Source organism: Strongylocentrotus purpuratus, unplaced genomic scaffold, assembly GCF_000002235.5.
Source record: "Strongylocentrotus purpuratus isolate Spur 01 unplaced genomic scaffold, Spur_5.0 spur5_scaffold_1, whole genome shotgun sequence".
NCBI classification, from domain to species: Eukaryota; Metazoa; Echinodermata; class Echinoidea; order Camarodonta; family Strongylocentrotidae; genus Strongylocentrotus; species Strongylocentrotus purpuratus.
This window is the reverse complement of record NW_022145594.1, coordinates 9,338,452-9,364,398: the sequence shown is the minus strand read 5'-3', so window position 1 is coordinate 9,364,398 and position 25,947 is coordinate 9,338,452. Positions and strand designations below refer to the sequence as shown.

General features: G+C 36.2%; 1 protein-coding gene across 1 annotated transcript in view; it reads right to left on the bottom strand.

Annotated features, from left to right (window-relative positions):
* The window catches only part of LOC115920893 (transcription termination factor 4, mitochondrial-like), a 42,755-nt gene that overhangs the window by 5,390 nt on the left and 11,418 nt on the right, over nt 1-25,947 (bottom strand). Inside the window, exons 2-3 of the mRNA XM_030977624.1 lie at nt 19,488-19,604; nt 10,843-11,779 (exon numbers count right to left, since the gene is read on the bottom strand). Of these exons, the coding sequence (XP_030833484.1) occupies nt 10,843-11,779; nt 19,488-19,520 (970 nt within the window). The 5' untranslated portion in view covers nt 19,521-19,604. The remainder of the gene's footprint in view (nt 1-10,842; nt 11,780-19,487; nt 19,605-25,947) is intronic.

Sequence of the window (25,947 nt, the reverse complement as noted above, 5' to 3'; positions counted from 1 at the left end):
TTTGTTCTTCGTTTATTATTCTATTATACTCTCTCTATTTTTCTTATGATATTCTTTGTTTTTTCCTTCTTCCATCTTCTCTTCTATCTTTCCATTGTCTATTCTTTATCATTTTCTCTTTCTGTCTTTCCTAATGTTATTGTTGTTGTTATCATTCTATCATTTTTCTTTCTATCTTTCCTCGTATTATTCTTTGTTTCTTCCTTCTATCATCTTCTCTTAAGTTATTCTTTGTTTTTATCATTCTATCACTTTCTCTTTTTGTATTTACTTACGTTATTCTTTGATTTTTCCTTCTTTCACCTTCTCTTTCCTTATGTTATTCTTTGTTTTTTCCTTCTTTCACTTTCGCTTCAGTCTTTCCTTATGTTATTCTTTATTTTTTCCTTCTTTCACCTTCTCTTTCTGTCTTTCCTTATGTTATTCTTTGTTTTTTTCCTTCTTTCACCTTCTCTTTCTGTCTTTCCTTATGTTATTCTTTGTTTTTGCCTTCTTTCACTTTCTCTTCAGTCTTTCCTTATGTTATTCTTTGTTTTTTCCCTTCTTTCACCTTCTCTTTCTGTCTTTCCTTATGTTATTCTTTGTTTTTTTTCCTTCTTTCACCTTCTCTTTCTGTCTTTCCTTATGTTATTCTTTGTTTTTTTTCCTTCTTTCACCTTCTCTTTCTGTCTTTCCTTATGTTATTCTTTGTTTTTTCCTTCTTTCACCTTCTCTTTCTGTCTTTCCTTATGTTATTCTTTGTTTTTTTCTTCTTTCACTTTCTCTTCAGTCTTTCCTTATGTTATTCTTTGTTTTTTCCCTTCTTTCACCTTCTCTTTCTGTCTTTCCTTATGTTATTCTTTGTTTTTTCCTTCTTTCACCTTCTCTTTCTGTCTTTCCTTATGTTATTCTTTGGTTTTCCCTTCTTTCATCTTCTCTTTCTGTCTTTCCTTATGTTATTTTTCGTTTCTTCCTTCTTTCATCTTCTCTAATGTTATTCTTTGTTTTTCCTTCTGTCACCTTCTCTTTCTGTCTTTCCTTATGTTATTCTTTGTTTTTTCCTTCTTTCACCTTTTCTTTCTGTCTTTCCTTATGTTATTCTTTGTTTTTTCCTTCTATCATCTTCTCTTATGTTATTCTTTGTTTTTATCATTCTATCACACTTTTTTTTCTGTCTTTCCTTATGTTATTCTTTGTTTTTTAATCATTCTATCAATTTCTCTTTCTGTTTTTACTTTCTGATTTACGCTGCGATGTAGCAAGATGACGTCATTCTGACGACGGGTCACTAGTTTTCTGACGAACCTCAAATCATCGATGAACGGGTTCGCAAATGTGGCCTGACGACGCCAGACGACCCGACGCATGCGCAGATCGCGGAAATGACGTCACATATTAGACGTTGACTATGTCAACGTGACAACGAAAACCCCCTATTATCTTTCAAATACAGTTGGAATTTAACTTTTTCATTTTTTTTGGCCTGCAAATGGGACATAGTACCTTTAACCTTAGGTTCAGTTTTTGATGTTGACGCCGTCGCCGAGGTCACCGGAAAAGCGGCGCCTATTTTTTTTTTTTTTTTTTTTGCTACGCAGGTGAGACAAAAATTGTATTTTACTGCTATTAAAGTGTCATAAATTGTCACTAAAGTACCAAATTTTAGTGAAATCAATTGAGTTTTGAACAGTAATGTTTGAAATGTTGAGAATCAATAGAAAACTTTTTAGCCAGTTTTCAAATTAAATAACCCATAAAAAGAAACCAGTTCAAACCAAGTACAGGTTGGGTAATGTCACCCTGGAAGAAGTGCAACACCACCCCTACCTGAATTTAAAGGGACTCGGTTGGGCCACACATATTGACCAAACTTTATTAAATTACATGTACCGGTAGGCCCAAATAGAGTTCTATGCAGCTACATGTACAGTATATGGGACCCACAGCATAAGTCAGACCAGGACAAACTAGACATTCACAACGAGGGACTATGACAGGGAATCGAGTGTTACAAAGATGCTGGAAAATCTAAAATGGGAAACTTTGAAAGTCCGCAGAACCGAAGTCAGACTAGAAGGTGTACTTTTTGCATGAAAACGATTCACTGCCCAAAGTTTGAGATTGTTCTATAGAAACAATCCAGAAGGGAACCCAGTAGTTCTTGGAGGTGATTTTAATGTTATTAGAGACAAGAACTTAGTTTATTTTGGACAAGTTTCAAAGAAGCAATCAAAATTCAGTAGCAAATTAGAAGAATTCATGGATGAATTTAAATTAAGAGATGTATGGAGAAATAAAGATAAACAACAATATACATGTACATATAGACAAGGGAATCCATTTATGCAAAGCTGTTTGGATTATTTCATTATATCAGAGAATTTAGAACAGAAATGTGCCATTATTCCCTCCTTAGCACCTGACCATTCAGCTGTTAATTTGGTTCTGCATGATAAAACGTCTGGAAAATTTCAGGGTAAAAGAGGTTATTGGAAGTTCAATAATAGCTTGGTAAATGATAGAGACTATGTTTTAAAGATGAAGGAAGAAATACAGACTTTAAAGAACAAAATGTTATCTGAGATAAAAGACAAAGAGTATTATGGGACTATATCAAAATGGAAATACACAGGTTTACAACTAAATTTTCAAAGAAAATGGCAAGGGAAAGGAAGGAAAAAAATAGAAAAGTTAGAAAAAGAAATTGAAGACTTGAAAGAGAATTTACTATCAATCAATAATGTACGTTATAAAGATATCCTTGAACCATGGGTGTCGATCCGGGGGGGGGGGGATATATCCCCCCAATATGTCAGGTGGGGGGATGGCCTGTACAATCATCCCCCCCCCCCATATTTCACCATCACAACAACAAAAAATGAAGAGAAAAATTAATGATGAGAGCCAGATGAGAGTATTTAATGGTTAATTACTCGCAAGATGACCATCGATATACACATTTTGCTATCTCATTTTCTTAATACATTTAAATAGAAAACGAAGTAAATGAGACAACCGTATATGATACAAGAATAAATTGAATTCTCGCTCATACGGTTTCATCAGGAATTGATGGATTTATTCAAAATTCTGTGTGCCCATGCCTTGAGCCATAATGCATGGCCGTCCAGAGGATTTGTTTATGTTGGGGACCGGGGTAAAATGCAATAAATTATTGAAAATTTATTGCATTTTCTGTTTTTTAGTTTATTTATGGAAACTGCCCCCTACCCTAGCCCCCGCTGCATACCGCTCATGGTTCAGTGACAAAAACAATGGCCTCGTAACTGTGAGGCCCCAGGATCAAAACCGTGTCGATGTGCTATATTAGTGCCTTTTTGTGGGGCATTAATCCTCATTACTGTCATTTATGACTTGAGAGCGTAGGTCCCCTAGTTAATAAGCATAGTAGCATACACATGCTTTAGCAGTTCCGCAAAACACACATTGGCAAGTTATTATTCAATAAAATCTGAGAATGTATACTATTATCTATATCTATTATTTTAAAATAATTTTTAAAATAATTCCATAAATTGGGGTAAAACTAAAATATTCCACCTTTATGAGCGACAGTGTAGTTCAAACAAACTCGGCAGGCGGCAATTTAATGACACTTTACAATATTCCAAGAAAAGAAGTAGAAAAGATATATGTTCAACCAAGGATGTGTACCTTAAGTAGTAAACTGCGTGAATTTCAGTTCAAACTATTGCATAATATTTTATATACAAACCATCATTTACATAGATTGAGGTTCCATGAAAATGGGTTGTGCTCATTTTGCAACAATTTTGAAGAAACTTATCAACATGTATTCTTTGAATGAAATACAATAAAGGAAGTCTGGGGAAAATGTGGAGATAGACTTAATTTACCAATTCTAAAGAAATTATCCTGGAAAGAAATTCATATACATGTAGGAATAGATGACACTACTTTTAAAACAGAGCAATTATTGAACCACATTTTGATTTTGATTAAATATATGATTTTCCACAGTAGAGAGAAGGGAAACCCTCCAAAAGCAAAAGAAATAGAATATAGATTGTTGGAAAATAGAAATGAAGAGAAAAAACTTTCATTTGAAAGAGACACACTGTCGATTCATTTAAGGAAATGGGAAGCTTTGGAAAGTTTAGAATAAATGTTTTCAGTTTTTAATTTTTTCAATATACAACTTCCAGACCCTCCTCTCTTCTCTACTTTTTTTTTTTTTCTTCTTCTTCTTTTTCTTTTGTTTGTTTGTTCTATGTTGGTGTGTGTTTTGTATACTTTTGTACTTGTTATGTGTTTAAATGTTGTGTAGGGCAGGGGGGGGGTAGTAGGTGTTTTCTAGCTCTTTCTCTTTTTATATATACAGTATATATATAATTTAAGAGGAATACAGGTTAACAGAATATTGTGGAAAAGAAAAAATTTGAAATTTATAATCAAACTGGTCGAGAAAATAGTAAAAACTGTATTTGCGATTTTTTTTTTTTTTTTTTTTTTTTTGGGTGAAAATATATTTGTTTATGTGAATACTTTTCATCTGTAAATGTGTAACTTTTGTATGTAAATGTAAAAGTTTGTTGGCAAATTTTTTAAGACCTATGTTAAAATTATTTTGTATACAATGTTATAAATAGTGTTCAATTTTTCTTTATGAGAGAAATGAATAAAAACCTATGAAAACAAAAAAAATCATCTAATGTTACCTTCCGTGATGCACTAAATAAGTCCTTTGTTCTTATCACCCCACATATTTCTTCTTTCAAATCCATCATTTTATGCAGTGGTTTCCATATTCGTAACTCGGTTCCATTTGAATTGGACTGTAGTCGTGTGCCACAGTTGCTTCCTAAGGTTTTTCCATCAATTTCACAAAGCAGATAGCGTAGATTTACAGAAAATGATTGAATGTATTCCATGGAATCTATTTATTGATGAAGAGAGCATTGATAGGAAATAGTTAGAATGTCCAGAAGAAAGAGAAGAGCTTACAGGAAAGTAAAGAAAGCAAATAATCACATACTGTACATGTAAAGAGGATTTCCATAACAATGAAACACCTTGCTCTATTGTGTACACTACAAGACATTTAAATGCCATTACCAAATCATGCATGCCCAAGTCTTGCCAGTATCATTCTTTGAGTATTTAAATAGAGGAACAGCTGAAAGGTCTTTTATCTATTCACACATTGAAAAGTGATTGTTATAACTTTCACTGATTGAGCATATATTAAGATGCATGGTGGGAAATCAATTGTTCAGGCAATGATTATTCATCAGCTCATCATGTTTATGCATAAGTCACAAGAAATGTTGGTGAGGAGGGGATAAGTTGTACTAACTGTCCTAAAATTCTCTATCAACAGGTAAGGTATATATGGAGGAGACTGCACTTGGACTGGATGTGACGCCATGTTCACATGCAGGGCCAGATCATCAGTTGGGGGGAAAATGGGGTTAAAATTATGGGGTAAGTATATGCTGTATATCTGGCCCTGTTGTCACAGTTCCATGTTAGTAGTTTTCTGCTGGCATGGATCTCCCCTGATCCTCCCCTGATGGCAATTTTTGAATATGATAAATCAAAATATATCAAGGCTCTCGACATATCTTGAGCATTTCTCACTCTGTTTAACCATTATTTTTGTGCATTTGTTAGATGGGTATTTTTGAGACTTTGAGACGGTTTTAGTAATGTAGCGAGGAAAACATGCTGATGCGTGTTGACCTCTAGCGCGGTATACTTGCTGAGAGGCAGCACGATTTGAATTTTCAAAGTATTCTTTCTAACATCGGTAAGTTGAAACAAGGAAATGCTCTCGCCTGCATTATGCAATTCGATATGATGAAAAATTGAGGTTGGAACATTATTTATAGGCAGGGTGGCCCATTAGCAGGCCCCAAAAAATGAAATCCTCTGATAAAATCCTCTGATAAAATCAGCACTTTGAAGTGAATAATTGATTAAGAATCATGAACAAATAACAAAAATTGATTGACTAAGGACTTATGCTTTCAAAATTATATCAAAAATTCAAAAACGTAACCTAATTTTTTTTTTTTTTGACGCCGCCGTCACCGTCACTGGAAAAGCGGTGCCTATGTCTCGCTTTTTTCCACGCAGGCGAGACAAAAACTAGATGGTTGTTCGACTGCGCGCAGTCGAAAATGATGCCTCCGCCATAGAGCAATTTTTCAAATTCAAGTTTAATTGTAATCCATTAACAGCTTCACATAATATCATTATTACAAGCTATTTTTTATATACATGTATGACCCTTTGGTCTTTGATCTTATGACCCTAAAATCTAATCTGTTCGATGGCTCTGCAAGATACATACATGTCCCAAGATTGATAGTAATCCATTCTTCCAGTAATAGGAAGGCATTCATGAGCCTCATGACCCCAAAATCTACTCAGTTCATCCTCTGAATATAATCAGCATTTTGAAGTGAATATTGATTAAGAATCATGAACAAATAACAAAAATTGATTGACTAAGGATTTATGCTTTCAAAATTATATCAAAAATTCAAAAACTTAAAGGTATTACAAAGTGTTGGTAAAAATATTTAATTCATCTGAAACTCTTTGATGTTATAACAAGGAATATCTTTAACCAATCTTCCCTGCTGAAATACTTTTTTTTTTTTTAGTGAATTAAACAGTGATTAATAAATCAATTATTAGTTCCAAGCTGCCTGTATTTAAACCAGCTCATGTTGTTGTATACTAGCGCCATCTATTGTTGTAAATGGTTCATGGTATAATCGATAATGAAAATGTGTTACGTTCGCCCCGCTCGGCGCAAGCCGCATGGACAAAAGACAACTGCAATTTCGACACCGCGCTGACCCCGCTCAACAGCGGGAAAGCGTCTGCATTCGCATGGCTAAGGTCCATGGTCTCTTTTACAGCTCAATGGTACCAGCATCTGTGTGCGTTTGTGTGAGAGCAAGTACCGTTCACGATTGTATCGCACAAATCAAGGGAGTTGTAATCTCCTTGCAGAGTGAGTTTGACCATAAACCTATGGTTTGACGTACCCTTAAACCCTCCTTCGCAACCGTCTCAATCTAGTCTCAGCTTCGACTGATCAGTCTTTTTGATATACATTAACAAACACTTTCAAGTACGCCTACGGGATACATGAAGTCTTATCATTTTTTCCAACTATTATGTCCGTGAAATGCATTCAGAAAAGAATATCAGAAAGAAAGCAATTTGAAAATGAATGACCACATAATCGTTCAGATAAACATGAAAGAAATACAATAATACAGTATGTCTATCCAGATACCGCTCTCTCTCTCTCTGTCCCCCCCCCCCCCTCTCTCTCTCTCTCTCTCTCTCTTTCATACAGAAGTTTGTTGTAATGTTCATCATACCCTTGAAAGTTTCGAAAATAATCATTTTCACCACATGGACCCTCTCTCTCTCCGAAATACAGACCCAGGCTCTCTCTGTCACTCTCTCTCTCTCTTGTTCCCTCTTTCCCTTCCTCTCGCACCCTCTCGATCTCCCTCTCTTCGCCTGTGCTAACCTCTGCACTGAATGTTTGACTTGTTTTTATGATTATTATTTTCTTTCATCCTCATCTACATTATAACCCCATCAAAAAACTATGGTCCTATCACGTGAATGAAAACGTCTATCGTCTTTGTGATTATTATTATCTTTGTCATAAATTTATATCATCCTCATTTACATACACCCCAACAATGGTCCAGGGAATAATTTTCCTCAAATTTTTTGATTAGCAATTTCAGCTGATGGATAAATATTTCAAATGAAATTCTGTACATTTCTATGGAAGAAAACTGCTACACAAAAGATATTTTGTATAGCAGTCATGCAAAAATGCATAGCAAATTGCGATGCGATACCAGGAAAATTATTCCCTGATGGTCCTATCGCGTGAATGAGAACTTCTATCGTTTTTACGATTATTATTATCCTTGCCAAACATATATCATCATACTCATTTACATGAACCGCAACCAAAAAATATGGTCCTATCACGCGAATGAGAACTTCTATAGAAGTTGTCTTCATGATTATTATTATTCTTGTCATAAACTCCAACCAAAAACTACTATCCTATCGAGTGAATGAGAACTTCTCTTGCTTTTGTGATAATTATTATTTTTGTCATAATTATATCACCATCATTTACATAACCCCGACAAAAGAAATATGGTCCTATCACGCGAACGAGGACTTCTATCGTTTTTGTGATTATTATTATTGTTGTCATATATTTATATCACCCTCATTTACATAACCCCGACAAAAGAAATATGGTTCTATCACGCGAATAGGGACTTCTATCGTTTTTGTGATTATTATTATTCTTGTCATAAACTCCAACCAAAAACTACTATCCTATCGAGTGAATGAGAACTTCTCTCTCTCCCGGGAGTTGGTGCATGGTTATGAGACGGAGGCGAAGGATATAATTCAATTGTACGGAAAAGGAGAGATTAGCCCAAACACGTGTAGCAATTACTGACCTCTACCAGAGGTCATTTGGCTAAATAAACAAGCGTACCGTACCCGTAAACTTACAAAGGGATGATCTCAAAATAAGAATGTGCAGTATACACATGATCGACTGTTCGGGAAAACGTCAAGTCAACCTTATTATTGATTAATCTTTGTTTATAAGATTAAACGTATCTTCTTTATTTTTAATAAAGAAATGCAAAATAAACAATGTTACGTTCTGTCTATAAGTGATTACCCAAACTGTCCCTGTACAACGACTTTGGGGAGTATTTTGAGATCATCCCTAAAAAAAATGTGCTCGGAAATTCTTCGGGCCAATCCCGCCCAACGCACTTAGACTAATACACGTACACACGTAACATGTACTATACGTAGGCCTAAGTACATGCACTGGGATCAATGCCAGATCATTGCAGTTCATCACGACCACTTGACTTGACAAAAATACAGGCAATATGTGCGTTCGTTCACAGAGCTGGCGAACAACAATATTATCAAAGTCGAGCAATAACAAATGCATTTCACAGTTGAAAACACAGAAACGATTAAGAGAGGGATATGGAAAAATGAGTTGAAGAGAACAACACAGGATATTCCGGCCAGCGAAGGAAATACATAGATTAATGTACGTAAGTACAGTAAAGATGGCGGCGGTCTGATCGATTATAAAATTATATATTGCGATTACAGTGTACAGACAAGTGTTTTTTTTCTTCAAATTTAAGAGACAGTATAAAAATCTTACACTAAGGCAACTCGACTTTAAAATAATTATCTTCATGATTATATATATTGTTTAAGTCTGGTAATATGATTTGGTGTCAAAACATGTTAATTATTACACTTTGACAATAGTGCTATATATGTGTTATGCTGTTCAGATTACATGTAAATTTTTTAACTGAGAGGGAACTATACCAAATTTACCGGGAGTACCGGTAAATTTTTTTATTTTTTAAAATTTTAATTACTCCAAATCAAAAGCTTTTTAGAGCCCAATTTTTTTAGAGTTAGGTGTTCTAATACTATGCTTCACAATAGTAATGCAAATTTTAAATTTCATGATCCAATCCTGATGAAATATTCCGAAAACTTTGTATTACCTTTAACCTAACCTAACTAACTAGCCCGATCGCCGCGAAAATTTGCATACATGCCAAGTGAAGTGTATAGAATACTATGGTGATTTCGATTTTTTGAAAAATTCACTCATTTGCATATTTATGGTAATTTATGCAAATAGGGTCATAAAATTTTGCCCATAAATCAGACATTATTCATATTTAAGCATTCTTTCTCACTACATATATTTGTTAGACCATTTGGAATAATAATAAAACACAAAAAATTGAAAAACCAGGGTTATTCCTTATGTTATCTATTGTTTTGATAATTTCTTTGTTTTTTTAACTTATGTATTTTATTGTTTTTGTTGTTTTACTTCATTTCCAACTATAATTCAACTATTTTGACCCCAAAATAAACACCTAAACTATAAACAAGACCAAATAACCAATGTTTTATCTCTTTATTTGAAAAATGAGATTTCCATATGTTTTGTACACGAAACACAAAAAAGAGCGATTTTCGGGCTGACATGCAAAGACAAAAGGACACGTGACCTTGTAATGGTAGGTCCGATTTTCGAAAAATTTCTTTCAAAAGATGCGCAAGACTCAAAAGAAAAAAGTCACAAAATTTCAGTGCAAGATTATCTTGCGTTAAAAAATTATCACGAAAAATGTCGAGGGGCCCCCCCCCCCCCCTGGGCTAGATAGGGTTAAGTTTGGCAGGAATCCATTCATCGGTTCTTGAGATAACGCGTTCACGAGAACAGGACGTACAGACGGACGGACAACCCAAAAACATAATGCCTCCGGCTACTTCGTAATGGAGGCATAAAAAAACAATTATAAATAAATTTACAAGGCGATGCGCTAATGCCCTTTGGTAAGGAATAAATGCTCATTACCAGGTCCCTTGGAGAGGACCTAAAGCCATCAGCCGTCTGGTTGCTTACTTACAAGCATTTATGCTTCCTTAGCAGTCAGGTAAAATAAGCACCACCATTCCTTTAAATTCAAATTCACTGAACTTACTTTTTCCATTTTCCCACATTCAATATAAATTTAGTTTGGAACTCTATGCCTTTCTTCATTCTGTTGCAGATGGGGCTCGGTAACAGACAGTTTGTGCCATTTGTTAGATGTTCTTGCTGACAGAGAGGGGGAGGAGAAGGACAATGTGTAGTCTCATTAAATAAGTGGGCCTTTGCCTAAGCTGGTAATGCATATAAGATAGGTTTGGATTCAACTACATTGCAATGAAACCTGAGAATTTGTATATTGATATACATACCGATACTCTCCAGGTCTTCTTTCAGGATTGCTGGACTGTCAGATAATATGGTCAAGACTTCTGCTCTGGGGAATCTGCACTTCTCCATCAGCAACTTAACAACTGCATTCAACTGAGCACTACATATAGTCAGTATCTGTGGCCAATCTGCAATCAACTTCTGCAGTTGTCCTTCCACAAAGCCTAGCTTCCTCAGCTGCTTGACCCTGCTCTGTAGCTGCTGAAGTGATGCCTTCCACAGAGATGCATTTCCATCAAGGGCCTTCATCAACCGTCTCCAGTTCAATCCCAACAAGTGAAGGTGGTCGATGTTACTAAGTAGTTTGTCCATCTTCACAGACAGGATACCAGGATTAGCTACTAGCATTGCAAGAATGCTTCTACAATCACAATCCAGATGGACCAGCTTTTGAACAAGGGGTCTGAGATTCTGCACGGACAATACATATGTTTTTGAAGGTTCTGCTAAGTTCAGTACAGACCTAACTTGGCTGAGAAATGTTTCCAAGTCATCTTCAGTTTCTATCAAAGTAATAACTGCAGGTTCAGTGTCACTGTAGCTTGCACTGGTGCTACTGAAATGTGAGGCAAAAGGTGCTGGTTGTGCAATAGCCCGTCCACATTTTAGTTTCCCAACTTTGTGGAACATGGATAAAATTCTTCTGTCCATAAAAAGTGGATAACTTGTACTACATGTGGCAAACATCCTACTTTTTCTTAACACGCATGTGATCTCTAAAATATTATCAGCAGTGTGTAGTTTTCCCTTTGTAGAATGATGAAAGTGACTTGCAGAAACAGCTGTGCGGTAATTTGATGACCAAGAAGAGAGGACACATCTCTGCAGCTTCCCAAAGAAAGGCATCTGTCTTGAAAGGACACGCAAGGTCAAATAGCTACTGGCCATGATGGTTGTCTTACAATCTTCTAGCTCTCCCTGAATTAATAAAAGGAAAATGCAAAAAAATAGACATTAGGCTAATTCATTTGGGCTCCAGTCTTCTGCACATGATGTGAAACTAATAAACAAATTATTCTGGATAGTCAAGTATTATGATATATATAGTGAAATTCAAATGTATAATGGGTTTTGAATGTTTATATAAAGTAACAATGTGAAACAAATTGGCATTATACAACAATTAAAGTATTAACCTAATAATATAATAACAATGTAATATAGCTGCATAGTGCACACAGTATCAATAATCTCAGTGTGGATTATGACATGTTGCTTAAAATTTACACATGACTGATATCTACTTAAATGGTCCCTTAAAACATTTAAAGAAAAAACTTCCCTAATCTATGCTAAAATATCCCTTCTGCGCCTAGTACTGGTTAGTTTGGTAATACGCTATTCGCTATTCATAATACGAAATGAGGTTCGCTATTCATAATAGGAGTATAGGTTTGTTATTCATAATAGGAGTAGAGGTTCGCTATTCATAAAACGGAACGAGGGTTGCTATTCATAATAGGAGTAGAGGGTCGCTATTCATAATACGGAATAAGGGTTGCTATTCATAATAGGAATAGAGGGTCGCTATTCATAATACGAAATGAGGGTCGCTATTCATAACATGAAATGAGGGTCACTATTCATAATGAGGAATGAGGGTCTCTAAAATATTCATAAGGTTCATTACCTGTATTCATAAGGGTCACTATTCATGATAAGAGTATAGGTTCGCTATTCATAACAGGAGTATAGGTTTGTTATTCATAATAGGAGTAGAGGTTCGCTATTCATAAAACGGAATGAGGGTTGCTATTCATAATAGGAGTAGAGGGTCGCTATTCATAATACGGAATAAGGGTTGCTATTCATAATACGAAAATGAGGGTCGCTATTCATAATACGAAAATGAGGGTCGCTATTCATAATAGGAATAGAGGGTCGCTATTCATAATACGAAATGAGGGTCGCTATTCATAACATGAAATGAGGGTCACTATTCATAATGAGGAATGAGGGTCTCTATTCATAAGGTTCATTACCTGTATTCATAAGGGTCACTATTCATGATAAGAGTATAGGTTCGCTATTCATAACAGGAGTATAGGGTCGCTATTCATAATACGAGAAGAGGTTTGCTATTTATAATACAAAATGAGGGTCGCTATTCATGATACAAAATGAGGGTCGCTATTCATAACTAGAAATATCGCAATCTGTATTGCCGCTAAGGCTGCGACGGGTAGTCGAATGCTCGAGTACCCGCACGGTTGACAACTACTCGGGTACGATTTCTTGTACCCGAATATTCGGCCGCAAAAAAAAAAAATTAAAAAAAAAAAAAAAAAAAAAAAAAAAAATGTCCAGGCCCACGCTTACCCGTGCCAGGGAGAGCGGCGTCCGCTGGCATGGTACAGTCGGTAAAAATGTTTCCCAACTCAAGCACTGTCAAACTCACTTTTCAGAAACTGGGACCAAATGTCCAGATTTCTGTTTGGACTTGGAGGAAAATGGATTTTTCTGCAATCTTTGGTTTTTAAAACAGCATTGTTTACTGTTATTATTCTTATTAAATCGGCACCTTCAACTGCAACTCAAAGTAAAGTTGCATGCGTTTTCAGCGAGGGACCTGAGAAACTGCTGAGTGGTATGGTAGTGGCAAAAAAATCAAAAAAATCCAAAAATCCAAAAATTCAAAAAAAAATCAAAAAAATTCAAAAAAATTCAAAAAAATTATAAAAAAACATGGCGTCCGAATATTCGAGTATTCGCCTGTGAACCTGGGAGTGTACTTGGGTACCTCATTACACTGTTTTGCACAGCCCTAATTGCCGCACAATGCAAATGTATCCCCCGGCAGTGGCAGCGATTTTGTGTCATCCTTATGTTTGAAGGAGGGATAAAGATCCCCTCTCTCCCCTCCCTGAAACAAAAGGATGACGTAGAGATCGCTACTAGTGGCTCAGACTATTGTCAAGACTAGGAGCAGCATCACCAAAACAAAATGTGTGTAGATTAGAGTATAATGCATCTCTGTAGAAAATTTGAAAGAAATCTGTCAAGAAATGTGGCAGTTAGAGCGCACAAAAGACAGCCACCAAAATATGACCTTTGACCCTATAACAGAAGGAACACAGGTGGCAGCATCACCAAACACTAAAAAGGTGTAGATGATTGTACTAAGACACACCTCCATACAACATTTGAAAGAAATCCATCAAGAAATGTGGCAGTTAGAGCGCATTAAAGACATATTTGACCTTTGACCATATAAAAGACGGAACAATGAGGGCAGCTTCACCTAAAGTGTCGATTGGTAACAAGATACATTTCTAATTCTCTATACAAAATTTGAAAGAAATCCATCATGAAATATGATCTGCAGAGCGCAAACTAAACACCCACCTAAAAATATGAACTCTTGACCCTATACAAGACGGAAAACTGGGGGCAGCATCACCAAAAGTTGTAGATCTGTAGATTATACAAAGATATACCTTCACACAAAATTTGAAAGAAATTTGTTAAGGAATGATGCAGTTAGACCGCAAACTAGAGTGCCACAAAGACATCTATCAAAATATGACCTTTGACCCTGTAAAAGACGGAACAATAGAGGCAGCATCACCAAAATCTATATGCTTTTAGATTATACCAAGATACATCTTTGTTAAAAATTTGAACAAAATCCCTTCAAAAATGTGGCCTATAGAGCACACACAAACCATCCAAAAACTAGATGGAATTTTGACTGCGCGAAAATGTAATTGATAAATGATTATCATCTTTATGATAATGATGATCATGATCATGAGCGTGATCCTGATATCTAATTGAAAAAATGAGGAATGATTTAGATAGCATGTAGTCCCAGCTTCAACATAGTCAAAAATCAACTAAATCCAAGCAGAAATAACGGCGATATTGCTCGCAAAAGACAGGAATGTAGAATTCAGATTTGAAAAAAAGTCATCTTCCATTGGGTTTATTACATTATTTGCGAATCTACGTGTTTTAATAATCAAAGAAGATGGTACAGTGAAAGGTCAACAACAAAAAAATGAAGAAAACTAGATGGAATTTTGACTGCGCGCAGTCGAAAATGATGCCTCCGCCATAGAGCAATTTAAACAAGTTTGGAGTTTAAATCTCCAGTGGTTCTTGAGATATCATGATAACAATCTCAATGTATGGAATTTCATAAGTTGACCTCTGTGACCCTTGACCTTTGACCTACGTGCTCCAAAATCTAATCAGATTGTCTTCCTATGGTGATACACACTATCATTAAGTTTGAAGTTTAAATCTCCTGTGGTTCTTGAGATATTATGATATGGTGATACATACTATCATTAAGTTTGAAGTGAAAATTCTCCAGTGGTTCTTGAGATATCGCGATAACGATCTCAATGTATGGAATTTCATAAGTTGACCTCTGTGACCCTTGACCTTTGACCTACGTGCTCCAAAATCTAATCAGATTGTCTTCCTATGGTGATACACACTATCATTAAATTTGAAGTTTAAATCTCCAGTGGTTGTTGAGATATTATGATAACAATCTCAATGTATGGAATTTCATAAGTTGACCTCTGTGACCTGTGACCTTTGACCTACGTACTCCAAAATCTAATCAGATCGTCTTCCTATGGTAATAAATACTATTCCCGAGTCTTAATTTTAAATCTTAAATGGTTCTTGAGATATTGTGATAACGGTCAAACGGGACGGACGTACGGACGGACAACCCGAAAACATGATGCCTCCGGCACCACCTTCGGTGGCGGAGGCATAAAAAAAAGGCCTTTTAACCTATAGAAAACGGAACGCTGGGGGCAGCATCACCAAAAGTTATAGGTGTGTAGATTATACCAAGATACACCTCCATACAAAATTTAAAAGAAATCTGTCAAGAAATGTGGCAGTTAGAGCGCACACAAGAATAAAATATGGCCTTTTGCCCTATAGAAGACGGAACACTGGGGGCAGCATCACCAAAAGTCATAGGTGTTGAGATTATACCATGCTACACCTCCATACAAAATTTGAAAGAAATCCGTCAAGAAATGTGGCAGTTAGAGAGCACACAAGAATAAAATAATATGACGCGGCGGCGGCGTAACGCTGCTGAATCCAAAGTACCCCACCGACAAACTGCCGGGGGATACAATAAGAGTAGAGGGTCGCTACCGTATTTGCTGGCGATAAGGCCGCACCGCCGCATAGGCCGCACCCCAACTTTGACATTTCAAAGAGGAAAAAAAGAAAGAAAAAAAAGGAAAAAACAAAAAACAAACGGACAAGACAAAATAATCGTAATTTTTTTTTACAAACTGATACCAAATTATCCATATTCTTATAATTTACCGGAAGTTTAGCTAAAAAAGTGATCGCAGGCAGATTTGGTGTCCGATATATACCCCTACCACAATCTACGGTGTAATGTGAAACTGCATGAAATGGAAAATCAAAATGGCGACTTCGGATGGATGTTGGTGGCAGCTCCGTTAGACGGTCCCTTCCTTTACTTTTGCAATGCATTGGCACGATCTTAGATCAAGATCTATCGGCAAATGTTGTGTTAGGACGTTTATTTTCGTCTTCATGTCAACAATGCAAGATAAAATTGTCGGTAAGATGTTTGGAAATGTCCTGTACCATAGTGGTATTGTTATTTTAAGGTTTCTAGTCCCACACGTTCAAATTAGTGCTGGTTTTGACTTTCGTTTTTTTTTTTTTTAAATTTTTAATCTTTCGTCGTAAAGGCCGCACCCCGACTTTTTCATATTTTCTCTTCTAAAAATACTGCAGCCTTTACGCCGGCAAATACGGTATTTATAATAGGAGTAGAGATTCGCTATTCATAATAGTAGTAGAGGTTTGCTATTCAAAATAGGGTCACTACTCATAATACGAAAAGAGATTTCATATTCATAATAGGAGTAGAGGTTCGCTATTCATAATACAAAATAAGTGTCGCTATTCATAATACTAAAGGAAGGTGGCTATTCATAACAGGAATAGAGGGTCGCTGTTCAGTGTTCATAATAGGAGTAAAGGTTCGTTATTCATAATACAAAATGACGGTCGCTATTCATAATAGGAGTAGAGATTCGCTATTCATAATAAGAGTAGAGGTTCGCTATTCATAATATGAAATGAGGGTCGCTAGTACATCAGAGATGCCAACCCTATATGGCTGTCAGTAACATGATTTACCATATTTGTCTGTAACAAATGGGGGTCTTCCCGTAACGCAAGACACCGCAGCATAATAACGTACACAAACACCCAATCACTCTTACTGCATTTCGAACCTACCATTTTTAAGTCCAAAATAAAGATGTGCACAAAAACATAATACAAAATAAGTGTCGCTATTCATAATACTAAAGGAAGGTGGCTATTCATAACAGGAATAGAGGGTCGCTGTTCAGTGTTCATAATAGGAGTAAAGGTTCGTTATTCATAATACAAAATGACGGTCGCTATTCATAATAGGAGTAGAGATTCGCTATTCATAATAAGAGTAGAGGTTCGCTATTCATAATATGAAATGAGGGTCGCTAGTACATCAGAGATGCCAACCCTATATGGCTGTCAGTAACATGATTTACCATATTTGTCTGTAACAAATGGGGGTCTTCCCGTAACGCAAGACACCGCAGCATAATAACGTACACAAACACCCAATCACTCTTACTGCATTTCGAACCTACCATTTTTAAGTCCAAAATAAAGATGTGCACAAAAACATTTTTTTAAAATCTATTTCCAGTCAAACGATCTCCTCCTTGGGTACTTGCCCTTTTGAGTGAATCCATGATAATATTCAGGAAGAAAACACCTCGTTCAAGCGTCAAATAGCAAATTCGAATCCACAGTCAAATGGCAGAACTCGTATCCTACACACGCACACGTACACTCACCAGTACCACAGACACACCAGCCCAGGGCGCTAGGCCTGGCGGTTGTGAACAACAACACACTGTATACCGCACTTGCAATGCGCCCGCTGAATCACCTAAGTCTTCGCTACTGCACTATGAATGGGTATTGCGGGCACCGCGCGCACGATCATCTACCCCCATGCTCCCCCCAAAAGGCACGACTGCACGTAGCATATGTAGCGGCCGTGTTGTTTCTGAATTAAACAAGATGGCGGCGGACGGACCATGTGCGCGAAAGTGCCTATCCAGTGTAGTCAAACTCAGTGAGCTTATGAGTTTGTATATAATTGCGTGCGACATGCAGCGCTGTGTACGGAGGCTATGTATAAGGCGGCATTCGCTATAATGTACTTTTGTTTATCGTTTCCCCGTAACCGTTTGATTGTTTACCGTAACGCCGTAACAAGAGCATTACAACCGTAACAAATACGGCAAAATCGTAACGGTTGGCATCTCTGCAATGATAAAACTAATCTCCATGTTCACATATTTCACAGATAACAAGTCGATCTAGTCAAAACTGAGCACTTAAATTAGATTAATGACGCTGAAGGATAGAGTTACTTCATTTGTAAAACTATTAATAAATAAATCTATCATAGTAAAAGGGACTGAAAATCTCTTTTAATGTTTGAACCTTTTCCAAAGTCGTGGCCTATGAAAGAAACTAGGGCTGTGCACAACAGTGTAATGAGGTACCCGAGTACACTCCCAGGCTCACAGGCAAATATTCGAATATTCGGACGCCATGTTTTTTTATAATTTTTTTGAATTTTTTTGAATTTTTTTGAATTTTTTTGAATTTTTTGGATTTTTTTTGGATTTTTGGATTTTTGGATTTTTTCCCTTTTTTTTCTTTTTTTGCCACTACCATACCACTCGGCAGTTTCTCAGGTCCCTCGCTGAAAACGCATGCAACTTTACTTTGAGGTGCAGGTGAAGGCGCCGATTTAATAAGAATAATAACAGTAAACAATGCTGTTTTAAAAACCAAAGATGGCAGAAAAATCCATTTTCCTTCAAGTCCAAACAGAAATCTGGACATTTGGTCCCAGTTTCTGAAAGGTGAGTTTGACAGTGCTTGAGTTGGAAAACATTTTTACCGACGGTACCATGCCAGCGGACGCCGCTCTCCCTGGCACGGGTAAGCGTGGGCCTGGACATTTTTAAAATTTCAATTTTTTTTTTTTTTGCGGCTGAATATTCGGATACAAGATATCGTACCCGAGTAGTTGTCAACCGTGCGGGTACTCGAGCAATCGACTACCCATCGCAGCCTTAAAAGAAACTAATTTCTTGAAAAAATATCATTAACTCATCAATATTAATGGGCACCTGACCGATGAAAAAGATCAGAAAGCAAGTGATTTTTCAATTTCCGCGGAAACCAATGTGATAATGGATACAAGATTACATATACAAGATATGCGTCTCAATACACCGTAGCGCCAAGAGTGGATTCGCTACCATCTCAATGAAATATGTCAGTCTAAACGTATCCTAAAACAGTTCTTTATTAATAGAGATCGCTGTACTTTCACGTCTGGTGACTCTCAAGTAAGAGAAACATCAACAATTCCCTTGACAGTCACTAGAAATTTCTTTCTTTATGTTTCCTTGTTTGCTCTGTATCTAAAATTTCTCGATGAGCAACGAGTAAGAATTTCATTGGATTTTGTTTTACATCATCAGTGCATACATGTAGGTATGTAATCTGTTTAGAATTTAAAGCTTACTTGTTTCACAGGTAGTCCCTTCGTAGCCAACATCACATTCGCTCGCACTAAAGGTGTTCACTCCATCAATACAAGTTCCTGTACTTGCGCAAGAATCGGTAGTACAATCGTCGATATCTGCGAAAATCGAGTTCAAAAGACAAGGAGTCGTATTAAAACAATGATAAAACTAATCTCCATGTTCACATATTTATATGATTCCATGACATTTGCTCCGGCGACAATTGCTCCGCTGTAAATTTCATACACTAATCGAATGGCTAACTTCAACCCTGGATTCAACACTATACCCTACCCTAAACCTAACCCTAAACCTAACATAAAACCCTATTGAAACCCTAACCCTAACCCTACATCTTAGACGAAATAAAGCCCGGAGCAATTGTCGCAGGAGCAAATGTCGTGTCACCATTTATATTTATTTCACAGATAACAGGTCGATCTAGTCAAAACTGTGCACTTAAATTAGATTAATGACAATGAAGGAAAGAGTTACTTCATTTGTAAAACTATTAATAAATAAATCTATCGAAGTAAAAGGGACTGAAAATCTCTTTTAATGTTTGAATCTTTTCCAAAGTCGTGGCCTATGAAAGAAACTAATTACTTGAAAAATATCATTAACTCATTAATATTAATGGGCACCTGACCGATGAAAAAGATCAGAAAACAAGTGATTTTTCAATTTCTGCTGAAACCAATGTGATAATGGATGCGAGATGACATATACATGGTATGTGTCTTAATACACCTTAGCGCCAAGAGTGGATTCGCTACCATCTCAATGAAATATGTCAGTCTAAACGTATCCTAAAACAGTTCTTTTTTAATAGAGATCGCTGTACTTTCACGTCTGGTGACTCAAGAGAAACATCAACAATTCCCTTGACAGTCACTAGAAATTTCTTTATGTTTCCTTGTTTGCTCTGTATCTAAAATTTCTCAATGAGTAACGAGTAAGAATTTCATTGGAGTTTGTTTTACATCATCAGTGCATATATGTAGGTATGTGTTGACGCCGCCGTCGCCGTCACCGGAAAAGCGGCGCCTATGTCTCGCTTTTTGCCACGCAGGCGAGACAAAAATGAGGAATATCGTGTTAAAAAAAATCTAAAAGGAATTATTTAGCGTTCGGCCGTGACAAACGAAAACACGCGCAATTTTGTATTAAATGCTATTGATGATAATGGCGTACGTGCGTGTTTTGGAACCTGAAATTGACCGGACTGATATTGACCTTGATCATGATAAATATGAATGAGAAAAATCTTTCTGTTATGAAGATATGATCATGAGTTGATTTCCATGGCGCCTAGATTACGTTATCAGTCAAGGTCAAGGTTGTGCTCTTTCCATATGCCTATACACTGTACATATATGTGTGCCAAATTTCAAGGCATTTGATTGAGCCATTTTCAAGTTATCATGCACACAAAAAAGGGGTTAGAAATAAGAATAATTTTTTAATGAAAACGTAAGGTAGTCAGTATTATATACAGCCCACCTGATAAAGCAAGGTACACGCAACAGTAAAATTAATCGAAAATACACCAAACGCCTGGGAATACCAGGCTTGCGCGAATACTTAGCATAGACTACTCGGTCGGTGCTGCTAGGTTGGTGCACGTGGCTGTCTGTCTGTTGCTTGTTGCAAATTTTTGGATATTTATCGGATTTTCACAGGACTTTCCATACTTTCGACTCTGGTTTCGGATAGGAAATGAGTTGCTAAAGGTAAGCGAACATATTTTGGGCTCATTTTACACATAATTCTGCACCATAAATAACTTCACAAATCAAAGTAGATTTAAATCTCCCGCTGCACGCGGCGCGGACCATGAACTCCGACGACTCCTTACTTTCAACGCTATGGCAGATATTAATTCAGGCAACAAAGCCAAAGATTAAGGAACAGAACTAAAGGACGGATTCCAGACAGTCACGTCTGCAAGTGTTCGAAGGAAAAAAAGAAAGGTACGTGAAGGAAGTATCAATGTTGAGAACCTATCACTAAAAGAGGATTCGTCCTCAGATAACATGGAATCACAAAACTCAGGATTTCGTAACCAAAATCCAGTAATACTAATAGCAACTGACCAAGATCTAAAGCTTTTCATTACCCCTATTGACAGGGAAAATCCTTAAGAAACAGTAGCATGATAAAGATCGCAAAATCTATCCAAAACTGTATCGGCTCATCCCCAGAATTTATAAAGCCTACCCGGAACAGAATCCTCGTCAAATGCAAGGATACGAAACAACATAAGGCCAAAAAAAAAAAATTGTTTGATTGTCCTCGATTGCTTTTCTGGAGTAGGGGCGGGCGGGCGGATTTTTTTTCTGTTTTTTTTTAATTTTATTTTGTTAACTTCATTTTTTGTGTGTCTTTTTTTTTTTTTTTTTTTTTTTCCATAAAAAAAAAAATCATTGGGATTGTCAAGCATTTAAACAAACACAGTCTATAAAACACTTTAATATGGTAAAAGACTAGTTTAATGTACAATGAATATCAAGACCAACACAGAAAGTATTTTGGGCTTTGAAATACAGCACCTTTTAAATCTCCATTGTACTACTTATAGCTACTTGCGCCCTCTATGTAGCAAACAATGCCTCTTCGGTCCCTCATGATCCTCTTTATCTTATATTAACTGAGAGCTGATTTGATGAGATAACCACCTGTCCAGTGACCTTGAAGGGTGGTCTAATCCCTCCTGTAAACTAGTACAGATGGGCTTTTAAATGAGTTTAAGAATGCTCAGAACCTGATTTGAATGAACAGCATTTTGACATAGAAAAATGAAAATGGCAGTTTAATAAATACCTAATTGCGTACTGAAAAGACAAAACTGGCAACGGGACGCATTTTGATCCTTGCAAATGCATAAAATGGTGTGTTTGGCATTTAAGATTGCTCCCCCAAAACAATTAAATAAAAAAAATAAAAAAAATAAATAAAAAAAATTGAATTAAAAAATATATTAAAAAAAAAAAATGCAAGCGGCCCGAAAATGACGGGCGGCCCGAAAATGACGAGCGGGCGGTCGGGAACAACCAAATGATTTTTTTTTTTGGCCTAAGAAATTGTCTGATATACAAATCATTGATAACGTACCAGTGTAAGGTCAATTTGAAACTTGATTTGAAGAAAGGTGTCATATCAGATATACCGACCGAGATGTCAGAAAAAGAAATAGAAACAGAACTGAAGAGTCAAAAGGTAGTTAACATGAAAAGAATAGTAAGGAAAAAGGAAAGAGGGAAGAACCTCAAGATGGGAATGTACTTGTATATTTAGTTCCAACTCGGAGTGCAATTGTTTCATTTGAAGCTACAGTACTTCCCCAAGACATCATTCTTTGTTTCCAAAAAATAAAGGTCAAACCCTATATTACCTTCAAGCCCCAGGTGTTTTAAAGATAAACTTGAGTTCTGGTAATGCGATTGCATCGTGAAAGAAAAGGTGTGGAATGGGTCAGAAAAGTTGATCATATAGCATGTAAGTAATGGTGTGTAATGCAAGGTTCTGGAGTCATCAAAATCATCATAAATTTGGCAGAGTCTTGGTAAAGTAACAATCACTTACACAGAAAGATGTATATGGGACAACACACATGGTGTCGGGGCTAGTACTACCCTGATTTCCTTATCTTTCTATGCTCATTACTCAGCCAGTATACATTTTCTTCCCAAATTGTTTGGCACATGACATTTATTTGTAATCTTGAACATTCAGTATAAGTTTCGTTAGATTCTGTGAGAATTCATTTTCTTTTTTTACCAGAACTTTAAATGCCAAAGATATGGCCACACCATAGCCGTTTGCAAACAGAACTTATGTGGAGAGGAGCATAGTTTCGACGATTGCATAAAAAAGGACACTCCCAAATGTGTAAATTGTGGAGGCGAACATTCCGCTGCATATAATGGATGCGAACAAAGACAAAAAGCGCAAGAAGTACAAAAGATAAAAGTGCTGAATAATCTCAGCTATGCTCAAGCTGCTCGCCAATTGAAAGAAGAAAAAGATAATATGCAAGCTCCAATACCATTGGAGTGTAAACTAGCTCCTCCCCAACAACATCTAAACACCGCAAATAATCCTCAATCATCTGTTGATCTAGGTCTAAATACAGTAAAGCAAAACCACCCCACCCCCAAAGTCGATAACTCTCATTCGTTTCCGGATCACACCCCAAAGGCAGATCCTCCCTTGCCACAACGCCAAGATAGACAAACAAGCGAAAAGACAGGGCGACTATCTTCACAAATCAAGGAAAATTTTATAACTAAAGCAAATGAGGAATTGATAACCTTTTTTCTTCACCTAATGATCCAAATTATGAAAGATAAGTCAGAAGGAGAGGTGTTGTCTTTAATTAAGAAAGCTTAAGTTAAAATTTAGATAGTTTAAATTATGATTACCCAATCATAGAAACTGACATTGAAATGCAACAGATTATTTTATATTTTGACAACACATCCATAACCGGATAAGTTACTATAATCCATGTGAAGACATAATTATGAATAAACTAGATTTCTTGATAAAGCAAATAAAGAACAAACGTAGAATGTTAATATTGGGAGACTTTAACTCTCATAATGTTCAATGGGGCAGTAAAAATAGAGATAAAAATGGAAAAGTTATTGAGGAATATTTACTGAAACACAATTTAGTCTTCCTAAATGGTGGCTCGGGTACTCGCCTAAACCCAACTACTGGCGAAACCTCATGTTTAGACTTATCATTAGCAACTCCCGCTTTAGCCAGCTCCATTAGCTGGAAAGTGCTGTCAAACAAATTCGGAAGTGACCATTTTCCAATATATATTGAAATAAAAAAAAAAAAATCCTAAATCAGATTGTACGAAAGATGACCTAACTCTAAAACGGTCATTCACGAAGATAGATTGGCATGAATTCAATAAACTGTGCGATCAACGAATGGACACTGACTCGCTGCTAGACGCAGATGTCAAGACCTTTTACGGAAACTTCATGGAATCTCTAAATAATATCTTAAATGAATTACACACTGTACCCAAAAGAAATAAAAACAAGAATTCGAGATTCAACCCCGTCCCATGGTGGACAGAAAAATGCAAAATAAAGATTAAGGAACGGAACGAATACAAAAATAGGTTATTGAGAGTATGGAATGATGAAAATCTAAAATTATACAGGCAAAAGAAGGCCGAAGCCCAAAGGATTATTATTAGAGAGACAAAACGAAGGTTTTGGCTGGATTACACTTCAAAACTGAACAGGTTCACTTCAATCTCAGAACTATGGAATTTGATTTGTTGTCTGAAGGGTAATCCAAATAAAACTCATTCTAAGATATCAGCACTAAAAGTAGAATCTAAAGTAAGGCCAAAAAAAAAAAAAAAACATGTTTAGCGTTCTGTTTTTTCGAAAAATAGAAAGGAGGAGGCCCTTTATTTATTTTTTTTTCTTTCAAAAATGGCCGCTCAAAATGGCCGCTCAAAATGGCCGCTCGGTACATTTTCCCTGACAGTCGGGCTATTTTTCAAGATGGCCGCCGATATTTTTTTTTTTTTTTTTTAAAATCAGAAATAGATCCATTTTAGCAGTATTTTTGATGTTTTTTTTCTTTAAAAAAAAAATAATAATAATACAAACTAGACTTTAATTCGTCACTTAGACGAATTAGGTGATACGTATGATAATGGTTTAAATAACGAATAATGCAATACACGATATATTATTTTATAAAATGCTTTTCCCATTATGATCTATCTATATGTCAAGATTAAATTGTGTCCCCTTGATCACCATGGATCTAGGGAAGATAGATTGAGACAATATATGACCATTGACCCTGTACAGTAACCAGTTACACCTTTGACTCTAATTTACATCATGAAGAACACATTTTTACGATGTTATCTTATTTAAAGAAATGAAAATGTAATTGATAAATGATTATCATCTTTATGATAATGATGATCATGATCATGAGCGTGATCCTGATATCTAATTGAAAAAATGAGGAATGATTTAGATAGCATGTAGTCCCAAGCTTCAACATAGTCAAAAATCAACTAAATCCAAGCAGAAATAACGGCGATATTGCTCGCAAAAGACAGGAATGTAGAATTCAGATTTTCATCTTCCATTGGGTTTATTACATTATTTGCGAATCTACATGTTTTAATAATCAAAGAAGATGGTACAGTGAAAGGTCAACAACAAAAAAATGAAGAAAACTAGATGGAATTTTGACTGCGCGCAGTCGAAAATGATGCCTCCGCCATAGAGCAATTTAAACAAGTTTGGAGTTTAAATCTCCAGTGGTTCTTGAGATATCATGATAACAATCTCAATGTATGGAATTTCATAAGTTGACCTCTGTGACCCTTGACCTTTGACCTACGTGCTCCAAAATCTAATCAGATTGTCTTCCTATGGTGATACACACTATCATTAAGTTTGA